A 24,502-nucleotide genomic window follows, 5' to 3' on the forward strand; every position below is an offset into this window, starting at 1 on the left:
TTCTAAGCTTATACATAAATTACTGGATTTAATATATTTTAACTTTTTTTGAGATAGGATCTTGCTCTGTCACCCAGGCTGGAGTTGAGTGGCATGGGTTAAAGAGATTCTCCCACCTCAGCCTCCAGAGTAGCCAGGACCACAGGCGTGCCATCATGCCTAGCTAATTTTTTGTAGATATGGGGTCTCGCTATGTTGCCCAGGCTGGTTTGGCGCCCCCAGTCTAAGCAATCTGCCTGTCTTGGCCTCCCAAAGTACTGGGATTACAGATGTGAGCCACTGTGCCTGGCAGAGTTAATGTATTTTGAAGAATACAGCTCAGTGCCCACTCACAGAAGATTTTCTCTATTTTCCCCCAACCCATGCTTCCACATCCCAGGACCTCCATTTTCTCCTCTCTAACAGAAGGAGCTTGGACTAACTTTTCTTCAAAGTCCCTCTTCTCACTGAGTTTTTAAGAGTCTTTGATTCTATAAATCGTGGCAGATGGTTCTTTGGGAAATTAAAACAAACAGAACAGGAGGGAAAAATGCCCTATAAAGCCATTTTGCCTGAGGCTAAGAACTTGCATCTGAATTTGTAGTTGCAAAGGAAAGCTTCTATAAGGAATACTGCAAATTCTCAGGAAACTAGGGGGCTGAGAAGAGGCCTGGGCCTTAATTACAAGTGATGGAAAGTGGAAAACTTCCCTATTATGCCTTTAGGAAAAATGCTGAAAATGAATTTATTCATAAGTTTTTCTTCAGTGCTCCTCTGAAGAGCTGGGAATTTTACTCTTCCTTCTTACCATATCAGAAGTAGATATTTCCCTCAAGTGAAAAAATTCCTCTTCACTCATCCATCCCAGAGTTTGGTGTTGTCACAGGGGAGTGATGAAATGTAGGCAAAAATAATCCCTCCCCTCCCTCCCTCCCTCCCTCCTTCCCTTCCTTTCTCTCTCTCTTTCTCTCTCTCTCTCTTTCTTTCTTTCCTTTTTTTTTCGACAGGGTCTCACTGTTACCCAGGCTGGAGTGCAGTGGCACAATCTTGACTCACTGCAACCTCTGCATTCCAGGTTGAAGCAATCCTCCTGCCTCAGCCTCCCAAGTAGTTGGGATTACAGGTGTACACCACCACTCCCAGCTAAGTTTTGTATTTTTAGTAGAGACAGGATTTCACCATATTGGCCAGGGTGGTCTTGAACTCCTGACCTCAAGTGATCTGCCCACCTCGGCCTCCCAAAGTGTTGGGATTACAAGTGTGAGCCCCCACACCCAACCAATAATCTCTTTCATATGTGTGGTTTTGTTCTTTACAAAGTATATTTGAATCCAAGAATGAGGGTTTTGGAATCAGAGCAGAGCTCTAATCCAGCCTTGCCACTTCTTAGTGGGCCAGTTACTTTAGCTCTCTGAACCTCAGAACCTCACTTTTCCCCTTTGTAAATGGGGTCAGTGATCCCACCTCACAAGCATCAAGTGAAGATAGACTGCAATGATGTACATGGTATACTGGTAGTGGACATCTTTTGGTTGCCTTCCCAGCAGCCCATTCTGCCTTCTCTTTCCTTTCTGGAGTATTAGTGTAATTATAGGGAAGTTGACTCCACCTAAGGGGTTAGCATGTGACCTAGGCTAAGCCAATCAGTGCATTCTTTCCCTCCAGCCACAGTAAGTGCTTCAGGGATTGTCCTGTGACCTAAGCCTATCTCGCTGGAATATATCTCAGGACACTTGAAGAAATTGTTGGAAAAAAAAAAGAATTTTGTTGTTGTTGTTGTTGCTGAATGTGAATGAAGATGCATGTAGTCTACCTGGATGCTAAGAGGAAAGGTTTAGCGAGAAGTAATAGTATCTTGGTTTTTATTCGTGATTGTAAATCTTTTCAAATTTGCTAAAAAACTTAACTGCTTATATGAAATCTCTTCTTTGCACACCATGGGTTTTCAAATGTAGGATATGACCCACTATGTAGTAAAATCAATTTTGTGAATCATGACCAGCATTTTTATTGAAATGGAACAGACTAAATTAGAAAATGAGTGCATCACACTTAAGTATTCTTTTGCAAACCTTTTGTCTTAGTGTTTTATTGCAACATAAAATCTTTTTCTTATGGTGGGTTCATAGGCAAAGAAATTTGAGAAAAGCTGTCTTGGACCCTGTGATCTATGAAGGTGGGTATTATACCTTACTCCTCTCTGGATCCTTAGTACAGGTTTGGCAAGGAGTAAGTATAAATAATATACTCTTTGCTGGATTTAACTGACTAGAATATGGAACCCAAACTGAAAATGTTAGGTGCCCCTTGGTGGTTGGTTGCTTTGTTAAAAGCTGGATTTGGAGGCCAGCATGATTGTAGTGGAAGGTGTTCTGGAGTCGGAGAGCCCTGGATTAGAGTCCTAGCTCCATGGTCTACATCTGTGTGACTCTGGACAAACCCTTCACTAGAGCCTCAGATGACATTTGGAGTCTCATCTGCAGAATGGAGATAATGATGGTGATCTCACGGTTGTTGCAAAGTTTAAAGGAGAGCATATCTGCCAAGTGCCAGATAGCATAGAGAGTTAGTTATGTTAGTGCTATTCTGGAAGGAGACCATATGTATATGGTGGTATACAAAGAAAAAGCGGGGAGGGAGTAATATTTTGGCAAGATGCAATGATTTTTTTTTTGATAGAAAAGTATGTTTCCTATTTCACCATATTTTTTTCAGCTACAGTAACCTGCCAAGACATCTCACAGGAAACTCACTGGAGGGTGAGGCAGGGGGTGTGCTTAATGCAGACAGATGTAATGGAAATGTCATCTCAATCTGTCAAGTTTCTCTAGAACTAGCAGCCAAGTTGAGCATGATGAAGGCTGTGAAACATTGTTAGGATATTCATGTTTATCCATAGGCCCCAAGTCTGTTTTCATCACACCTGTCCACCACCTTGTTCTCCCTTCTTTCCTATGCTTAGGATGCTGTTCTCCCCTCTTTCCTATGCTTGGGATGCCTGCTCTCAACGTGTGACAATGTGGAACTCTTCTTGAAAAAGGAATTCTTCTACTGCTGTCAGCAGAAATAGGTTCCAGGTGGGGGCTACCAAGTTTGGGAGCCGGGAAGCCATGTCTGTAAGGAGTATTCACGTGAGCTGTCATGTTGCCCCTCTACACTTTTGTATTATATGTGCTGCCTTCTCTCTCTGGAATGTCTTTCTCCCCCATTATCTGGTGAACACTCACTCAGGAGCTGGCCTCAAATGTAAGCTACTTTGTGAAGACTTCCCAGAATGCCCTGGGCAGAGCAGGTGGCTCCTCCTCTGTGCTTCAAGGGGCATCTGTGCAAACCTTTGCCATGGCCCTCCCCTCTTGACAGCAGTTGCCTGTCTCTCCCCTTACAGTGAAAATTCCTGGAATGTAGGGATCATCTTTCTATCCCCAATGCCTGAAACAGTGGCTGCACAGAAGAGGCAGTGGTAGGATGAAGGAAACTGCCATAAAAGAGGGCAAGAGGACTGAATTGCAAGACAAAAGAGGGGAGAGACTACTGGCTTTGCAAGTTGGGATGTGCCCAATTTTTGCCTACCACAAACTCTCTTATGTAAAAAGTGTGGGCTTTACCCAAACCCCCACCCACTCTCTGTGGGGTTGGGGGCCTCTGTGGCTAACCTGGGACTGGGAGGGCTGTGGTTGCTGGAGACATCCCTGCTTGTGGGACCCTGGGACACTTTATATTCAAGTTGCTTTCATGCTAGTGGAAGGCAGACCTCACTTTTCAAGTCAGAGGGTAAAGGAAACGGAACCCACATGAGCTAGGCACTGTGCTAGGAACCTCATGAAGTATTTCATTTCACCCTTGCAACCACCCTAGAAGGTAGGTGTTAGTTTCTCTTGTTCCATGTGTTCCTTATCCTTGTTTCCCCTCTTTTCCTGCCCTCTTTGGATTATTTTCTTAGTCTTCCATTTTGTCTCCACTGTTGACTTATTAGCTAGGATTCTTTTTTTAGTTTTTATCTTTTTAGTGATTTCTCTAGGGTTTATAATACACATATTTAACTTATAGGTAGATATTCTAACTTCAATTTACATATCAGGAAACTGGAATTCAGGGCAGTTAAATAATTTTTGTAACATGTCATAGCTTCAAAATGGTGCATCCTTCACTCTGTTCTTACATTATCTCAGATTGACAACTAATTTTTTTTTTTTAAAGCCATACCTTAACCCAGTCAAGGACTCATAAGCAGTTTGATTTGTGTGTCAGAAACTCCTAAAGTGCAATCCATGGGATGTATCCAATGAGATATTAGGATTTCATGGTGAAAAAGGGGCTTTCACAGTCAAATAAGTTTGAGAAATAGCGGGCAAATATATTAAATAGTTCACTTTTATCGCACTTCCCAGAGCTTATCATACACCGAAATGTGCTATGAAAATGTAATAATGATGGTGACCCTGACAAATTTATTTGATGCTGGAACTATTTTTCCAGAGTATTTTCTGAACTAGTGTTTCTTCAAATGGACTTCGGAAAACGCTGCTCTAAGAGAAAGTCAGTGTTTCCTGTCACCTTACACCACCTTTCTCAAAGAAGACTAAGTCTTGTTAGGTAGTAAGAGCACTTTGTGGGGTCCTGCCCTGAGTGAGCCGTGGTCCTTACCTGTCATGAAGCACTTGATGTCCTGAGAGTTGCTGATGGGGTTGTTGTTTTTGAACATATAGAGATTAAAAGGCATGATGTTGCTGCTACTAAGGTGCTGCCACAGCTCGTGGTCTGGGCTAGTCCAGCGTCCGGCCAGCACATCATAATCTCGCCGGCCCATGTGGACAAGCTTGGTGAGTGGATCATAGAGGCCACCATGGTAGCCTATGATGATCTGAAAGTTGGGGTTGGTATCCATGTAGATCTCCCCATAGGCTGTGTACAGGATTTGCTTGATCATCAAACCCGTTCCACTAAAGACAGCAAGAGGGGTCCCGATGTTGTCACAAGCGATGTAAAACTCGTCACCACTGCTCAGCTCCATGGCAAAGAGGTGTCCTTGCAAGTCGTAGTAGAGGGAGGTGATCTCAGAGCTGGAGTGGTTGTAGAGGTGGGTGACCTTGGTGGGGTTGGTCAGGTCTGCATAGAAGAACTGCAGGTGGTGGCCGTGGCTGCTTTTGCTGGACACCCGCCGCCCCAGGCCGTCGTAGCGGTACCTGACACTCCAGCCGCCAGCCCGGTTGTAGGCCTTGATGAGTAGGCCAGCTGAGTTGTACTCAAAGATATCACCGCCACGCTGCCTCAGGAAGCCATCCTCGTCCATCTTGTATTGCACGTCACCCAGCCGAGTGATGCGGTCGCGGAGGTCGTACCGTAGCGGTGTGAGCCGTGCACTGTTCCCAGGGCTCAGTAAGTGCAGGTTTCCATTGAGGTCATAGCTGTAGCGCCAGAGTGGCTTGTCATTGATGGAGACTGTCTGCAGCTGGCCGTCAGCATCGTACTCATAGGAGTAGCGGGTGGTATTGGCGTAGGGTCCCACCTTCAGCTCCTTCTTCACTACTCGCCCCATGTTATCATACTGGACGGTCATCCAGTACATGAGCGAGCGGAAGATCTCATACTGCACTTCCTTCATCCTGCCATATGCATCAAAATGCTTGGTGTGGGTCATGACAGCTGTGGTGATTATCTGGTTAATGTCATAGTAGATGACACCAAACTTCCCAAACTGCTCTGTCTTGCCTGACACATCATCATAGCGATAGAGATCAATGGGCAGTGGGGTCTCGTTGATCACAGCCTGCATGCTGGTCACCCGGAAGCTGTTGTCATAGTTGTAGTCAAAACGGGCATTGACCATGCCTTCCTCGGTGAAGCGGAAGATCTGCCGGTCGATCAGGGGCCCAATCTGACGGTAGCGGATGGTGCAGGTGAAGCCCTCGTTCTGTAGGTTGATGGTCTTCAGCATGCCTGCCGTCTCGTCATAAGTGAAACTGACCTTGGTGGTGTCGTACAGTGTCTCCGCCAGCTTCGACAGTTTGCCATACTTGTATATCACCCTGCGGCCAGTGCCCAGGTAGAAGGTGTGGAGGAGGTGCCCATCCTCAGTGAAGTCCTGTATGACTGAGGCATTGCCCTCAGGGGGCTGATAGATGTTTCTGTAGTAGCCCACTGAGCGGATGGTCTCTAGTGTCTGCCGTGCCACGTTGGGCATCGTCACAGAAGAGAGGCGGTCATTCTTGTCGAACTCAAAGATATACTGCCTCTGGCTGTGTAGTAGCAGCACCATGGACTGGAGGGAGAGGAAAACCAAGAGATGAGAGGAGGGTGGTGAGGAGAAAGGGTAGCTCTACATACTCGAGACTTAAAGGGAAGGAATGAATGTCCAAGGAGAATCCTGAGTTTCCATGGTTCTCTTGAGTTGTGCTCCAACCAGAGCTTTCCAACAGGAGTGCCACAGGATACTGCAAATATGTTACAGATGTGCCAAGATGAGGCTTTCTCTCAGTCTCATCTTAGCACACCTTTAACCTTAGCACATCTGTAACCCACCTGGGGCCTAGGCACATCTGTAACCTACCTGGGGCCAGGTACTCAGGCCATTTGCTGTCCTATGGTGAGCAGCCTCGTGCGTTTGCCCCTTTGTGCAGTATAGGCCTGGTTACTTTTGTGTGTGGTGGGGTGTGAGAATGGTCGAGAAGCTTTGGCCTGAAGTGTGTAAGGCAGTCTGGCTTCCTTGCCCCGGACTTCTCAAACCAATCTTCCTACTCAGGCAAGAATAAGCTCCCCCAAACACAGTGTGACAATTTATTTTACCTGCTAAACAGTTTCTGCTGACTCCCTGTGGCTTGCAGCATGAAGACCATATTTGAGAAGGGCATTTAAGGCTTTGCACAATGACAGGTCATACGCCTACCCTGGGGTAGGGCAGGCTGTGATGGGAATGGGAGAAGCCGGTTTCTAACAATGGACTCCTTGTGTGGCCCTGGGACAGTTCCTCTCCTCTCTGGGTTTGGGTTTTCAGTATGTTGGATGACCTCCAAGGTCTCTCTCTTAGTACTAGCACAGAACGTCACTTTTGGGGATACTCACCCAGTGTGTAGAGGAGACTCACCTCAGAGCAAGCACAGTGTAGGCCCTGGATGGGTCACCAGGGTCAGGAAACAAAGCAGGGATCTGGATACCAGAACTGGGGCATGCAGTGCACTTGTTCTCAGGAAAAGAACAGCAGATAATAGGCCTAAAGGCTTTATGCTGAAAAGCTACCATTTTCTCCTATTTGAGACCAACTTTTGATTTTAGGTCATTTCTGATTCCTACCCCTGGGATGAAATGAGTTCTGACCCTATAGCAGAATAGACTTACTAAGGCCATGTCCAGCACTTGAAGCTCAGTGCCTCCTGCCTAAGTACTGATCCCTAGGCTTCTGCCTGGTTCTCCACAACTGGATTGTACCACATGCCCTAGACCTGGGAGCAGACCCTTGGCCTGGGTCTGAACCGTGAGTCCTGCTCTGCAAGTCCAGTGAGTGTTTGGGCCTCTACTCTATCAGGCAGGTCTTTCATGTTCTCCTGCCCTAGGACCACCACCTGCCATGCCATCTCCATGATCCATCTAGATGCCTCTTGGGACCCCCTGCCCTCTGTGGCAGATTTTCCTGAACATTTCCTTTCAGAGACATGGGTCAGATATAGCCCACTGAGGCCACCAGGCGGGGCTTGGCCATGAACGCTTGGCCTTCTGCATGGCAAGGCCAGTGATGCAGGGAGACAGACACCTGCCTTCTCTAAGTACGTGTAGCTCCATGTTTTCCCATCAGCGAAGATCCTGGATATGATGCGGCCCGCCTGGTCGTATTCCATTCTTTCGGACATGATGCCTCTCTGGATGCCAGCAATGTGACCCCCAGGGGAGTATGTCACATTGACACCATTCAGCCTGCTGCTGGGTGACCAGAGGCTGGGCCGCCCCGCCTGGTCGTACAGAATCCGAAGGGTGAACTTGCGGTGGTCATCATAGATCTTCTCTGTGCGTGTTACACGGTCAAAATCCAGAGACAGGAGATTTCGGTTGTGAACCTGGAGAAAGATTGGAAGGAGAGAGAACATTAATCTGGACCATGAGAACTTTGGTCTGATGGTCCACGTGGCTCTCAGCTCTGCTGGGAAGCTCTTGAGTAGAGGAGGGAGCACAGGTCCTGCGCAGCAACAGACATGGGTTTGAATCCTGGCTCTGTCATTCGTCAGCTCTGTGAAGTTTCCTCACCTGTAAAATGGGGACAATAATGCCAATTGCACAGGGCTGTTGTGAGGATGAAGACGATGCCTATGTTGCGAAATCAGTAGCTGTGACCAAAGAGGATCTGCATGTTTTCTAATGCGATTCTTCTAATGAGGACACATTTTAAAAGGCAGATCCTTCTTGACTCCCTGCTGAAAAGAGACCTACCAAGTGAGCCCAGCAAATAAACTGACCCATCTGCTCCACACCAGACACCGAGGACACCAAAGCTCAGGGAGGTGAATGGATTCACCCTGGATCTTGTGGCTGGTGAGTGATGGAGTCTGCACTTCGCTCTCACCCGTACAACGTGCCACCAAACACTCAGTGGTCCTCTGAGCAATTCTTGGCCTTCTGGGGGCTCTGGACTTCCCAGCCCCTCTGGGGTGTCTCCTGCCTTGCCACGACAATCAGGGCTTCTTGATTGCCAGAGTCAGTACCTGACATTTTCCCCGAGGTGCTGGGAGGCGGTGAGCGTTTGTCACTAGGGTGGCTCTTTTGGCTGTGGGCTGAATGGGGACACAGTCCTGGCTTTGAGGCACTTTGCTCCTGCCTTCAGGATCGGGAGTGCTTTGTATAAACTCCACCTGGGCTGCTAGGTCAGCACACACTTCAATTTCCTTTCAGAGTCAGAAGGACAGGGCTCCTACAGACATAGTGGTAAGTCAGGGTTTTTATATTTTAATAAAGAAATATACTTCAGGGGCCTGTTTCTGTATTTGGATTTGCCCTGTAGGCATTGGTGGTCCCTGAAACATTGCCAGGTATTCTGGAGTGAAAATACTGGTTCCTGCTAATTGGTGTCTGGCCTTATGGGACATTTGGGCACATTTTCTGTCTCTTCCACTAGTCGTTGCTTAAGGTTGACAAGTAGTAAAGAAGACCCAAGAGGAAAGCAGATAATTAGGTCATGTGATGCAAAATGGCATGTGTGGACCGAGGCAATGAAAGGCCCTCTGGATTCCTGTGTGGTTAAAAAAATTGGGTCCAGGTCTATGAATGAAGACCAGGATTCTAGCTGCAACTTTGTGACCAACTTTTCTATCAACCTTGGGCAAGTGCCATCCCCTCTCCGAGTCTCAGTTTCTTACTCTGTATAACAACAGTTGTTGTGAAGGTTGAAGAAACTTAGTAAATCAGTGGAGTGTTAAGCACATGGAAGGTACTGAATAAATGGTTGGAATTATTTCCATTAAATGACAGCAAATGATCCTGGTCATATCCCAGGAAGGAGAGACGTGTGTGTCTCCCCCTTCTCCCATACAAATCCTAAGGCCTTGAAAATAAAGATTTATAATGACGATGCTGACTTTAGCTGTGAATGACCTGGTTATAATAAGGTTACCTTCCCTGGGGTAATCAGACACACTTGCAGACGCAGAAACTGTGTGGCAGATGATTCCCATGAAAACTCAGAGGCGTTGGAGGCTGAAGCTGTGTTATTCTCAGAGAGGGCACAGGAAGAGACGGGGGCTGTGCCACCAACAATGACAGAGGCCTTTTTAAAGTATCTTTTGGAAGGTCCGCCTATGACTCCCCTCAGGGTGGTACCACCGAGCCAGCTGCCCCGCTTTATCCCTGGAGGATCTCTAGTGAAGGGGAGCTGTACCTTTTTTGGCAAAATTAATAAAATTAAACAGCTCACTGGGGAGCCGCCTAATGCGTTCTGTGCTCGGCAGGGGCGGCAGTGAGATTATTTCACCTCTTTATTAAAAAAGTTCCCAGTTGTATAAAAAATGAGCTCCATTATGGGGAGGCACACCCAGCTAACATTCTAATGCCACCTGCCACCACTGTGGGTGGCCATTTATTTGGGAGGACATGTGGACGTGGCCACCTGACTACAGCACCATCAATCTCAGGTTGGGAGAGGGACCAGTTAAAGCCTAGGAAACTTTTGGTCCAGTTCACACAGCAGAGAGGAAATCCTAATCATGCTACTCGCTGCCATTTATTGAGTACCTGGAGTCTATTGGCGCTGGGCTAGGTGCGTTGAGTGTATTATCTTGTTTCTGCAGAGGCACCTGAGGCTCAGAGGAGCTGCTCAAGGCTCCACACGGCACAGGCGGGAATCAAACCCAGGTCAAACTTCCCACTGAGGACACTGCCTCAGAGGTGCATGCAGGAGTCTCTGCAAATTCAGACGGGGGCTCAGTGAGGCCGCAGAGAACAAAGAAAGCTAGGCCTTCCTCAGAGAGCTACTGCAAAGCTGTTTCCCACAGTAGATAGTTGCTAGAGCTCTTGGCTGTTGAGGGAACAAATGAAGCCTGGTTTAGCCAGTTGTGTGATATTGGATAAGTCACTTAATGTTTCTGTAGCTGCTGTGAGCCTATTTTTCTAGGTTTTTTTTTTTTTTTGAGACAGAGTCTTGCTTTGTTGCCCAGGCTGGAGTGCAGTGGTACGATCTCAGCTCACTGCAACCTCCGCCTCCTAGGTTCAAGCAATTCTCCTGCCTCAGCCTCCTGAGTAGCTGGGATTACTGGTGTCCATCACCATGCCCGGCTAATTTTTTGTATTTTTAGTAGAGATGGAGTTTCACCATGTTGGCCAGGCTGGTCTCGAACTCCTGACCTCAAACAATCTGCTCGCCTTAGCCTCCCAAAGTGCTGGGATTACAGGCAAGAGCTGCTGTGCCTGGCCTATTTTCTAGTCTTTACCAACACCTCGCTATGAGACTCTGGAAAAATCGTTTACCCTTTCTGGATCTTGGTTGTCTCATGTATAAAAGAGGGGCTTCAATGAACTTTCTTTGCTGAAGGGCAGGGGACTTAAGAGAGTCTGAGCTGTGTTGCTCTGAGGACACTTCTGGAATGTTAGGAACATGTAGCTCAGTTCTGTAGTTAGTTTCAGGTCAGCAGGTATCTCTTGAGCACCCGTGGCCTGCAAGGTGCTATGCTGAAAGCCATGGCTAGTTCATTAACTTTCCCTCTGTTCATCACCTGCCTTTCTCAAGGTGGCGGAAAAAGAAGCTGGGCACTCAGGCCCTGGCAGAGGCTGTATTCTACGGAAACATGGGATGTGAGGCAGACAAGGAAATGGCTCAGGGCATCCACATATTCAAAAGCACTCTGAATGTAAGACCATGATGCCAGCTCCAGCAGTGATGGCTCAGGTGAGGTCATTTTGGAGAATGTAGCTTAGGTTCTAAATAGCTGAACTGAATTTTGGGACATGTTAGCAATAGTAATAGCAATAATGGTAATAAATAATAGCAATAACAATAAGACTAGCTATTATTGACCACTTGCTAGGAGCCAGACTCTAAGACGCTTAATATATTACTTTTTTTTTTTTTTTTTTTTTTTTTTTTTTGAGACAGAGTCTTGCTTTGTTGCCCAGGCTGGAGTGCAGTGGTGTGATCTTGGCTCACTGCAAGCTCCGCCTCCTGGGTTCACACCATTCTCCTGCCTCAGCCTCCCGAGTAGCTGGGACTACAGGTGCCCACCACCACGCCCAGCTGATTTTTTTGTATTTTTAGTAGAGACGGGGTTTCACCATGTTAGCCAGGATGGTCTCGATCTCCTGACCTCGTGACCTGCCTGCCTCAGCCTCCCAAAGTGGTGGGATTACAGGCGTGAGCCACCACGCCTGGCTTTTTATATATTATTACTTCTAATCCTTGTAGCAACTTGTAAAATTGGTCTTGTCCTTCCCACTTTATAGATGATGAAATTGAGGCTCTAAGACTGGTGATCTGTCCAAGCTCACTCAGGGAATAATATAAGCTGGAAATTCAACTCAGACCCATCTACCACCAAAGCCAGTAGTCTTTCTACAAGTCAAAACTAAAAAGACATACAAGGGTCTCTGATCACACGTGGTTCCCTGCTTTAGTTCCCCCCTTTTGCAGATGAGTAAACTGAGGTCCCAGGGAATTTCCAGAACAGGGACCAGTTCTCCAGATTCACCCTTCTCCTTTCCCCTCAGGACACAGCCTCCTCCAGAGGCCTCGCTCACCCGCAGCCGGCGCCCGAAGACAGTGACCTGGCCCCGAGCCTGCTCCTTGCGCTGCCGCCACTCCACCAGGTTGAGGCCGTTGTCAATGGGCAGTGTGACATTCCTCTTGCCCACGGTGGGGTTGACAGTGCCAGCCAGCAAGTGGGGCTCGGTCTGCAGTGCCACCTCCATGCCGTTGGCCAGCAGCAGCCGCAGGGAGCCGTCGGCCCCAATGTAGTAGCTGTTCCGGACTTGGTCTGCAGGAGAGGACAGGCACAGACTGCTCAGAAGGATCGAAGAGGGAGGGAGGTGTGAGGACAGCAGAGGCAGTGGAGGGGACTTTAAAGGATGCTTTTCTTAACTGTAAAAGCAATATATCATCACTGAAGAAAACGAGGAAAATACATAGAGAAGACCATGCAGAATCTCAATATCCAAAGAAAACCATTGTAAATATTTTGTATATTTGTAGATTTTTGGATATTTCCAAATGCCCTTGCAGTTTAAAATAGGTAAGAGTTTTAAAACAGTTACAGAGTTTTTCACTGATCATTGTATTATATCATGTTCCTGAATATTTTTTCATAAACATTTTTCTTAGTGACCATACAATATCCCACTGTATGAAAATAAGTTATTTAAGCAAGCCTCAAATAGATATTCAGTTTGATTCCAGTTTTTCAGAATTATAAGTACCACTGTATATATTTAGTTTAAACATCATTCTAAGTGAAATAGAAGTCAGATGTAAAAGGCTACATATTGTCTGACTCCACTTACACGAAATGTCCAGAATAGGCAAAACTCTCTAGAGACAGTGGTTGCCAAAGGCTGAGGGGCAAGAGGGAATGTGGAGCAGCTGCTAATGGGTATGGGATTTCTCTTTGGGGTGATAAACATGTTCCAGCATTGGATCATAGTGATGATCGCACAGCTTTATAAATTGTATGTTTTTAAAGAGTAAATTTCATGCTATGTGAATTATACCTCAAAAATACTTTTCAGATAAATCAATATCCAATATCTTCATTTTAGATTTTCAAATCAAAATAGATTCCTAAAAGTAGGATTACTAGAGCAAAGGGTTGAATTTTTTTTTTTTTTTTTCTGGAGACAGGGTCTTGCTCTGTTGCCCAGGCTATAGTGCAGTAGTACAATGTGATCATAGCTCACTGTAACCTCATACTCCTGGGTCCAAGCAGTCCTCCAACCTCAGCCTCCCAAGTAGCTAGGACTATAGGCATGCATCTATATAGGCATGCACCACACGCGGCTAATTTTTAAAATATTTTGTAGAGACTAGGTTTCAATATTTGACCAGGCAGGCCTTGAACTCCTGGGCTGAAGCAATCCTTCCACCTTAGCCTCCAAAAGCATTGGGATTGTAAGTGTGAGCCACCATACCTGGCAGGTTGAACAGTTTTAAGGCTCTTGATACACTCTAAGGTAACAATGTTCTCTATAACAAGGTGAAAAATATAACTCTGACACTTAAACCACTGACAGAATGCCAAAAAAAAAAAAAAAAAAACCAAACATAAACACGTTTTAAATCATTGTCACGGGCATATGACCATGATTTAAGCATAGAAATGATTTGAAATTTTAAATTTGATTTAAAACATTTTAACTTAGATTTTTAACTAAATGAAACTTCTGTTGAAAGAAGTAGATTTCAGCTGTAAAATGCGCATAGAGTTGCTTTGTATAGATGAAAATACTGTCTCTGGGTTTGTGCTGCACTCTCCTGTCTCTGGCCCTTCCCTGGCTGTTTCCTCTGCACTGCCCCCCTCTTCAGTAAGTGCTGGCTTAAGACTCCCTCCAGGCTCTGCTAAAATGTCATCTCTTTCCAGAAGCTTCCCCTCTTCCACTGTCCAGAATACATGACTCCCTGTCCTGTACACCCCTCAGCCTCTCTATGGGCCTCCTCAGTGGTCTCGCAGCTGAGGGGTGTGGGAGTCACTGCTCCGTTAATGAACAAATTCTCCAATATTTGAGTGCGTGCTGTGAAAGGCACTATGGCACAAAGATTAAGAGCTTGGCTTTGGAGCCAGGCTACTTCGGCTCAGGTTCCAGCTCTGTGGCTGCCTTGCTGTAAGACCTTGGCCAAATTCTTAACCTTTCATGCCTCTGGTACTTCATCACTACACTGGGACAATAATCGTACCCTGCCTTGCAGGATGCTCTGAGGATTGAGTGAGATCATGAATATGAAGAGCTGAGAACTGTACTTGGCATATAGTGTTATGTAAATGTTAGCTGTCACTGGTTTTATGTGCCTGGCACTGTGCTAGTCACTGTCATGTGTGTCTCTTGTCTCTCCTCTATCTCCACCATCCCATTTCTCTCTCTCTCTCACACACACACACACACACACACACACACACACACATACATATCATGGTGAACTTCTCTAGTGCTGAACATGGTCCTGGATATAGGGCCCCTTGTCTTTAGAGTGGCAGTTAAGAGAATAGGTTCTATAAAGCCTGTTTGTCTGGGTCCAAACACCCGATTAGGTGTGTGACTGCGGCAAGCTACTTAACCTCTGAGTGCCTCTCACTGCCTTCATTCAGAAAACAGAGACAACAATACTTACCTCCTAGGCATATGAGGTACTATATGAGGTACCTTATGAGGTACTGCTTAATGTAAAATGCTGAAAATATGCTTTGCAGTTAATGAGTGCTCCAAAAATGTTAGCTATCATCACTGTTAAGATTATATGTGCTCAGTAAATCTTTGCTGGACGAAACTAGTTATGTTCCAGGCTATGTCAAGCACTAAAGACACTTATTAAGCAATGGTTTTCATGGGAAACCCTCACTGAATCTTTTCCGCTAGAATGGCATCAAATAGGCACCCCTCTCTCTCACTCCCTCCTCTCTCCATCTTTCTCTATCACACATGCAAAATTCTAAAATCTGCCTCACACTTGCTATGCATTATTCACTGACAATCTATATTTTTCTGCCTTTGAACAGTGAAAAAGCCTGTGTCAATTTATCCTTTAAAGCTGCTCCTTGCTGAATCCACATATGTCCATTAATGGTGACTTGGAGGGAACAGCATCTGTAGAGGCCCATCTCAGATGATCCCATTTAATGTGGGCTGTGACTTCCCAAGGCCGCTGCTCATTAGCAGCTAGTTCTTATTACTTCCCACAGTTTAAACAGAAGATGAAACCGAAAGAACTTTCACAAAGACTCTAGTGAGGCAGCTGCAAAACTGAGCATCTGAGCCTGGTACTCAAGAAGGAAAGAGCTTGGCAGAGCTACCAAAGAGGAAAAACAGGTACCATGTTTCCTGGATTCCAAGAAGTGCTTTTTCTTTTCACATTTTAATGTTTTTTGAAGTTGGAATGTGTCCATGTATGCCTTTTGAGCAGTGTGACTTTTTTCCCTCTGCCTAAAAAGTTGTTATTAAATTGATGGTACATTTTAAAACTGAGGAATGTGGCGCTTTCAAATTTTAAAAAGTTGCCCAAATATAAGAAAGCCCACATGAACCTTTGAGGAAAATACTCACAGCCCGTTTAGCAGTATGGAATGGATGGATAATTCTTAATCACAGGGAAGAAGACAGGCCTGAAGGACAAGACATCTGAGTAACTGGTGGTCCTGCAGTCCTTGGTCAGGCAAGATCTTGGCTGCCTCAGAAGTTGTACCTTTGCTTGGCAATCATCCAGTCAGAGCAGAAATGCCTGGGGTCTGTTCCAACCCATTTGTGACATTATGATTATATATTCATGGTTCCCAGCTCATAACTCCTATACCCCTTGTTATAGTCTTTTGTTCTAATGTTGAGGCACTTCAGGACTCAAAAGCAGACCTTAGGAAACAATCTCTGCCTCTCTCTCTGACCTTCTCCTGCCCTCCTCTCCAAGGCAGAACTCGAATCTGACTGTGGGTCATAAGACCTACATTTCAGAGGCGATCCTGCTGCATACCCTGGAGGGAGGAATGAGTGCTGCACAGAGAGGCCAAGAAGAATCCGAAGAGACGGGCCTTGCTGGGTTTAGATCTTACCATTTTTGTCCAATCACATTTCTACATGGTTGTCAACCATGCCTATCCAATGAAGCCTCTGTAAAAGGCCCAAGAAGACAGGGTTTGGGGAACTGAACATATGGAAGTCCATGGAGGGGTGAGGGTGATGTACCTGGGGAGGGTGTGAAAGCTCCATGCCTCTTACCCTACATCTTGGCATACACATCTCTTCATCTATATCCTTTATGATCAACTGGTAAATATAAGTATTTCTCTAGTTCTGTGAGCTGTTCCAGTAAATTAACTACACCCAAAGAAGCAGTCAAGGAAACCTCAACTAGAAGCCAGTGAGATAGAAGTTCCAGAGGCCCAGATTCGTGACTGGTATCTGAAGTACGGTGGATGGCGGGGCAGTTTTGGGGACTGAGCCCTCAAGCTGAGGGATGTGAGGCTATCTCCAGGTAGATAGTGCTGGAATTGAGTTGGGGGACACCCAGCTGGTGTTCACTGCAGAGCTGATTCCTTGCTTGATGGTGGGGAGAACCCCACGTCTGCCTATATTTGGTCACAGAAGTCTTCTGTTGATGACTATTGTGTGAGAATAAACGAAAACACTGAGTTTTCCTCAAAAACTACGGTTAAAGGTGCTTTGTGAGGAAGAAATTCCAGTGTGTGGTTTCTCTTTCTTTGAGAACCTTTATTGTTCTTGGAGCTCTTTGAAAGGCAAAGGACTAAATTTGGGAATAAAAGTGGTTGTAAGAACATACATTTATTTTCTTATGGTAAGTTAAACTGCTTGCTAATTAATTAATGAATCTAATAGAATTGCTTATTGAGTAATACTATGTGCTTGGCTCATGCTAGTCACTACATTGTCTAAAGAGATTGACTGAGCAGCCCTGTGGGGCAGGTGTTAAAATTCAGCCCCATTTCCCAGCCCCAGAGACCAAGGCTCAGAGAAGAAGAGTGACTTCAGCCAGTTCACACAGGTGGGAACTGGCACCCACCCAGAACCCCTGCTCCTCTCACCGCTTCACCCCATTCCACACAGCTTCAGCTTGCTTTCTTTTTCTGGAGAAGAAACCAAGGGTCCATTGGTGATGTGGTGGCAGAGTCAGAACTAGAACTTGGGCCTCTGACTCTTAGCCTGAGGCTCCTTTCACTGCTTCGTGTGAAAGTCTTTGGAAGTACAAAGAGCCATCCATAGAGCAGGAAAAAATCAAGCAGAGCTTTCCCTGGTGATGGCTTCTTTTCAAGTTTACTAAATCCCACAAAGCTGCAAGCCCACCTGGGTCACCACATCCCACGAGAACAATTGAGGCTGATAGTTAACAGCAAGATTTCATCCTTGTGAAATCTTTTTACTTGAAGCTAAAAGACCATCCCATAACAGGATGATGTGACAAATGCAGAGAAGGGTCTCTTTTCTATGAAATCCTAAAAGAGGCACAAACCTTCTCACCTGGGCTTCAGGAAGGACTTCTCTGTAATCACATCCCTTTCATAATTACGTGTAATTATTCTTGTCCTTTGTCCTCACCTACACCAGTGTGAGTGTGTCTGTTAATCTGGGAGTCATTAGGATGGCAGAATAGTGAGGTCGCCTGGATTAGCAGCTAATGAATTCACTGCCCTTTGTTCTGATAACAGAATAGGACAATAAAATATTATTCTGAAGCTTCTGAGAGATAATTTACTTGACTCAGGCTAGTATATTTTGTAAATTAGGTGATAATACAGAGAGTTGCAATGCTTTCCTGTTCTTGGACAGCTCCAGCAGCAGCCTATTTCTTGTACCATCCTCCTCCAAAGGGGTCTTCCCACCCCTCTGCCTTAAAGTCCCCTGGCCCCCACCTGACTTACCTTGCAGCAGTGTGTAGAAGGCACCTGAGGCAGACAGGTTGGTGGTTATGGTGACATCATCCTTGCTGGAGGTCTCTACCTGGACATGCACTGAACTGTCTGTATCACTTCGGAAACTGCTCACCTGGCCAGTAGGGAAGGTCACATTTGTCAGGCGGCCAAAGCTGTCATACCTGGAAACCAAGGGGTGGAACTGAGTTGTAGAAATATAATGGTGCTTTAGTTGGAACTTGGCATATTCTACCTCATGCCATGGTTTTGCTGTGCTCTGCTTTTCTTTCTGGCTGCATACATTCCCATGTCTCCCACACCTCTTGCATGGGACCTAGTACATAGATTTCAGGATGTGACTCCACCTGCTGACATCCAGCTGCAGGAAAATGACTGACCTCTCTGAGTCTCCCTTCCCTAACCCAGTGGGGATGACACCACTGACCAGCCTACTGCCCAGGAGTACAGCTATAAACTAGAATTCAATTGTGAAGGGGCGAGATGATGGTGGCCATAATGAGACAGCTGACCCGGAATTTTAGAAATGGGGGACTCCCCAGAAATGATGTAGTCAAGCTTGATGCCTGAATACCCTCTGCAAAACCCGCAAGAACTGGTTATACAGGTTTTTCCTGAAAAAACACTAGAAATGGGAGCTATTACCCAGGGGTTTCCTAGGTTTCTACCCATCCTGGGAAAAGGGGGTTCTGAATTCAAACCAGGACTCAGGCTAGATAAATGGCCTCTTGCCTGTTGCAACCCCTTCCATCTAGATTTTACATCTGGCACTAAGCATTTTTGTATCTGCAACTCTTAGAACTCCATAGCTTTGCTCAGGTATGGTCTTTCTAAAGCATCATAATTGAATCTTAATCCTCTTTACTATTCTCCTGATAATAATAAAATAAATACCTACCATCATTGAACACCTCCAATATACGAGGCATGGTGCTGGTGGCTTTTCATGCATTTTCATGTAATCCTCATTTAATACATTTTTCATGTAATCCTCATTTAATCCTAGTCTAAAAGGTATGTATTATCTCCTTTTTGGAGGATCAGAAATTGAGGCTTGGAAAAGTGAAGTCACCTGCTCAAGGTCACACAGCTAATTAAGTGTGGGTGGAATCAAAATTCAAACTCAGATCTATGTGCTTCCAAACTGCCACCTGCCTCTGTGTCTTCAATGAACATTTCTGTACCATCCATTTGCAAGTATTCATCACATGTGCTCCTCCCTGGCAGGAGTGGGCTATTAACATTTTAATTATTGTTTTTAATTAGAGGAGGCTGAAGTGTAAAATGGCAGGCTTAAATAGCCTTTTTGCACTTGTGTGTGAATAGGGACATAGTTATTCCTCTACATGGCAATATTCCTGACTGACTTCCTGGACATGGTTGCCCCTGTGTACTTCGGGTCTCCCTACGGGATTTTTTTTTTTTTTTTTTTTTTTTTTTTTTTAGCTGTTTTGTTTTTACTTCTGGGGTAAAGCTGACCCCCAGGTTCCTGTGAGGGTTTTCACAATGGGGCAATGAAAGTTCAGAGAGTTCAGCTCTGTCTAGGCTCTTTCTTCAGCTGGGCCTGGCTTCTTGCTGAGATTCCTGGGTCTGCAGCTCCTATGGTATCATGGGTGGGTGGTAATGGTATCATTGGTGGGTGAGATTAGGCAGGTCTTTGCTCAGGAATTCTCTGCCCAAGGTCAGACTTGGGTGCTGCACTACAGACTCTGCCATTTGCCAACTGTTTCCGTGCCTGTGCCTGGCCCAGATCACAGCACTCTACACTGAATCCAACAGTCCCTGGCACACTCTGCCACAGAGGAGGCATTGGTAGAGGTCTTCTGAATAAATCACCCCTGTTTTTGGCCTAAGACCAATTCTGGGGGAGGGGCCGGTGGCCTTTGGGGAAGTTGGACGCCTCTGGGGCTGGGGCCTTTTCAGGATGGCAGGCAGTGCTGTGGCCTCGACTACTCTCCCTGGGCAGGGCTGCAGGCAAGGCTGTGGCTCTATCAGAGGCTCTCCTGTGGGTGGTTGGGGGCTTCAAAAACCCATGTCCTGCCATGATTTCTCCTTTCTCTTCCTTAGTACCAAGTCAGGTTCTTCCAGGAAGAGGTCAGTCTGGCCTAGGGGAGGCTGAAACCTGGACTGGATGGTCAAAGAGGTGCACTGCCCCACAGAGCTCAGTGAGCAAGAGTTCTGAGAGACGGCAGCCAAGAAGGAGGGTCTCTTGCGGTAAAGATCTGAGATGCATGTCCGAAGACTTCTCTCATGTGGAGACCCTCTCAGAGCTCTGCTCCTTTCAACACTGAGAGAGGCTGGGATTCTTTTTAACCATTTGTGGCCACTGGAAATTTGAATAGGAAGGAAACATACAAAAATACTGACAGTGGTTATCTCTGGGAGGTAGAATTACAGGTGATTTGAATTGCTTATTTACATATATTTCCATGATTTTAAAATAATAAACATGGATTATTTTCATAATGAGAAAAGTGTTGTGAGAAGCCAGGTAAAACCACATGTGAGAGCTCATGAGCAAGGCCGCCTGGGGAGGCAGATGCCTTAAATTCCAGGCTGTGCGGAGACAGGGCAGTCTCACTTATAGGGCAAGTTGAAGATAACAATTTCCAGAACTTTTCAGCAAAATATTACTGGGATACTCCAAGTTTTTTAGCTAAAAATCAAGACCCCCAAAACTGGTTTTGCCCTGGTCAACTTAACTGTATCTGTGATTCATGATTACGCTGGATCCAGTCAGATCCTGAGTCATCTTTTAATCAACAGGAAGACTCATTTCAGTCCAGCAGTTTAATGGGATGGGATGCTGTTCTAGGCTGATTCTTTGAACACCTGTAATCCCTGTACATACTCTTTATTAAAATAAGACTATTCATTCGGACTGTCTACTTTCCTGACCTCACCGCATAAAAAAGATTTTATTATACCATGCAAGACACTGCAAAGGCAGCTGTGGAGTTTTACAGATAAGAATTGATAGATTGTTAATGGGGGTCAGATGTCACTTTGACACTACTTCTACCATGGCCTCACTCAAATGCCACCTCCTAAAGCCCTCCCTGGTTTTTCCTGTTCCTTCTCCCGTATATCCTGTGCACAGCTCTATCCTAGAATGCCTCCCCTGCACCACAGTGCTGATGTACAAGTTGTCCCCCTCTTTGGGTTGTGAGTGCTTGAGGTCAGAACAGGTCTGTGGAGTCTGTGGACTGACACCGTCTGGGTTCTGCCGCCTGCCAGCAGCGTGACCCTGGAGGACTGGCTCTCAGTTCATCTCTGCTTCACCAGCATTGGAACTGGCATAGAGAGGAAAGGCAGGGAATGTTGGCTGAAAAAATCAGTGAGTGCAGGATTGGATGTGCAAGGCCTCTTTCCTGCTTTGTGGGAGAGGAGACACCATGATTCATTCACACATTCCCTCCTACAGGACTTGGCACAAGCTGGACACACAGTAGGTACATGATAAACACTTGCTGAATGCCAAAATATGGAAACAACAACTCGTACTAAATAACACTTTGGCAATCTCCCTGGGTATCTCCCCAGAGTTTTAGTCTTGAAGACAGAAAGAGGCTTTGTATAAAGGCAGACAACTGCAATTATTATTGAAGTTAGCTTGCAAGGCATAATTAAATTGAGCCTAAAGAAGATACAATGAAGAGGCCCCATGCCTTTAAGATCTGGTTTTCATTTTATATAAGATGGTCAAAAAACCCAGTAATTTCCACTCTTCACATTTTCCATTAGAAGGACTGAATGTCTTAATTAAATGAACATCAAATAGAGCAACCAATTTATAAAATTTTCTTGTCTCCTCTTCATTCATTTTAGTACCTTCCAGAGCTTGGGAAATGACCTGGATCTCTTTGCTGCTTGATCGATACCTGTAATTATCCCACCAGAACTGCTCCTTCTGACTGTGGATGGGAAGAGGTAGGGTTGCCAGTCCGCTGGGCCCTGCACACCTTTGCCCTGTGAGCCACATCTACAGAACCCTTTCTTCTCCACCACAGAGCTGCCACGACACAGTGCAGGGACCTGGAAGGAAGGGGCAGTTCTCTGAACTCTCTGGGCTCCAAGTGGCTGCCTCAAGTCCCGGCCCCATGATTGGGTGGCATCTGGACAATGGCTTAGTTACATTTGTTACAGCTTTCATTATGGGAACCCACAAAGTACTGGCAAATTTTCTTTCTTTCTCATCAAGAGGAATGAAGGGAATGGTTTTTAAAAAAGGTCTCTGGAGCCAGATGGTCTAGGCTTTGAATCCTGGCTCTACACTTGCCAGTAATGTGATCTAGAGGGTGGGCACTTGGCTCTGTGTTCCTCCTAACCATCAAGTCTCCACTACAAATGATACAATTTCAGGCAGGCTGTATCATATAACCTCGGTGAGCCTCTATTTTCCCTTCTATAAATGGGGATAATAATCCTGTTTTATAGAGACACATGAAGATCAAAAGAGGTAACGTATTTAAAATGAAAGGGAAACTTCTTCCCAGGGCCCCCAGGACCCCAGGAGATTGCCCTCAGTGGAATGTCAACTCCCTGAGGGCAGGGACTTCATTTGGACCCTGCTGTATCCCCGTGGCATATAGCATGTGCTTCCTGATGGTCAATGAACGTTGGCTGAATGTTGGCTCCTTCCTGCCTTTCTTTCTGACTTCACCTGGAACGTTACTCCTCGGCAGGTCCTTCTTCTCCCTGTATCTGCTTCTGGTCCCCAAACATGCCAAAGTCAGTGCATGCTGGGGTGCTCATGCTTCCTGTTCCCTTTGCAGGAACGCTCTTCCCTCCGGTGTTGGTATGGCTCGTTCCGGTCATCATTCATGTTTCAGATCAACTGTTATCACTTCAGTGAGGTCTTCCTTGACCACTGCTTCTAAGACAGATAAGTCCCCCAACCTCTGTATCATATTTTCTTATTGACCTCACTATACTTATTTATTTGTTCTTTGTTGTCTGTCTCCTCCTAATATAAGCTCCATGAGGATAGGGACCTTGTCTGTATTCTTAGTGCCCAGAGGAGTACCCAGCATGTCGACAGTACTCAGTACATGTTTACTTAATGAATAAATATATAAGTAAATAACATATATTATTGTTGATTCAAGACATGGACTGACAGCAACTAAGAACTTCATTTGTTTTACCTTTCCTTGACCAGCTGAGGTGCAGAAAGGTCACTAACATTCATGTGGTGTCTTTTAGGTACCAAGCACCATGCTCATCATCATCTTTTGATGTAGGCATTATTATTATCATCGTTTCACGAATGGTGAAGAGGAGGCTTAGAGAGGATAAGCAACTTGCCTAAGATCACACAGCTGGTAGAGGAATATAAATTTAAAGTCAGGTCTGTCTAATCTTAAAGAATGTGTTTTTTCCATCATGCTTCCTATAAAAATGGTACCATTTCAAATAAAAATCTTTGGGTTCATCACTGTGGTATAGAAAACACTGTTTTTGCAAGTCTCAAGTGGGTCAAGGAGACTGGCAGTATTTTTTTTTTCAGGAGGCTTTGCTCGCTACCACTGCAATTGACTTTGCAGCGATGCCAAGCCCCTACCTGGGGGGTGTGATAGGGATGGCCAGATGATTGGCTTTTCATTACTTCCTCCCACTGATTTTTCTTCATTCCATTTAGCCAAAGTATTTTTGGAGCACAGTGAAAGAAAACACATAAAAGATTCATATAGGCCGGGTGCAGTGGCTCACGCCTGTAAACCCAGCACTTTGGGAGGCCAAGGCAGGTGGATCACTTGAGGTCAGGAGTTTGAGACCAGCTTGGCCAACATGGTGAAACCCTGTTTCTACTAGAAATATAAAAATTAGCCAGGCACAGTGGCTGGGTGCCTGTAATCCCAGCTACTTGGGAGGCTGAGGCAGGAGAATTGATTGAACCTGGGAGGTGGAGGTTGCTGTGAGCCGAGATTGCACCATCGCACTCCAGCCTGGGTGACAGAGTGAGACGCCATCTCAAAAAAAGAGATTCATGTAATTGCTGTGAACTTGGCTCTCAGAAGAAGATTGCTAAAGGATATCTTCACACACACTGCAAGGCTTTCTTTTTCACACTCAATACTTCATCAGGAGCCACTTACTATGCACGGCTGGCAAGGAAAATGCTCAACTGCCCTTTGATACTAAACTTTTGCTGATCTTAACTTTTTGGTTAAAAAATAAGATTTGATTTGTATGATTTTCATTTCTGATTGTTTCAGACAACACCATCACCATGTCAGGGAACTGGGCACTGCATTGTCTGTGGATAATTATGGTTGCTGGCCCAGGCACACCAATAGTTCCCCTGGCCCAAGTCACTGTAATAGATGTCATCACGACGTCATTAGCTACTCCAAACTGGATCAGAGTCAGAGCACTTTGTGGCTTCTGCATTAAAATCTTGTACTTGCTGTCCATTTCCTACAAAATTAAGTACCCAAAATGAATTCTAGCCCTCAGGATTCCCCAGATCTGGCCCA

At 45.6% G+C, this 24,502-nt stretch overlaps 2 protein-coding genes across 2 annotated transcripts in view; both read right to left on the reverse strand.

The window, feature by feature from the left end:
- The window catches only part of KCTD21 (potassium channel tetramerization domain containing 21), a 540,409-nt gene that overhangs the window by 512,176 nt on the left and 3,731 nt on the right, over window positions 1–24,502 (reverse strand). The window lies entirely within an intron of this gene.
- Window positions 1–24,502, reverse strand: part of TENM4 (teneurin transmembrane protein 4) — a 3,098,737-nt gene that overhangs the window by 10,944 nt on the left and 3,063,291 nt on the right. Inside the window, exons 33-36 of the mRNA XM_050757454.1 lie at window positions 18,015–18,187; window positions 12,184–12,419; window positions 7,728–8,024; window positions 4,624–6,238 (exon numbers count right to left, since the gene is read on the reverse strand). Of these exons, the coding sequence (XP_050613411.1) occupies window positions 4,624–6,238; window positions 7,728–8,024; window positions 12,184–12,419; window positions 18,015–18,187 (2,321 nt within the window). The remainder of the gene's footprint in view (window positions 1–4,623; window positions 6,239–7,727; window positions 8,025–12,183; window positions 12,420–18,014; window positions 18,188–24,502) is intronic.

Source organism: Macaca thibetana, chromosome 14 (assembly GCF_024542745.1).
Source record: "Macaca thibetana thibetana isolate TM-01 chromosome 14, ASM2454274v1, whole genome shotgun sequence".
NCBI classification, from domain to species: domain Eukaryota; kingdom Metazoa; phylum Chordata; class Mammalia; order Primates; family Cercopithecidae; genus Macaca; species Macaca thibetana.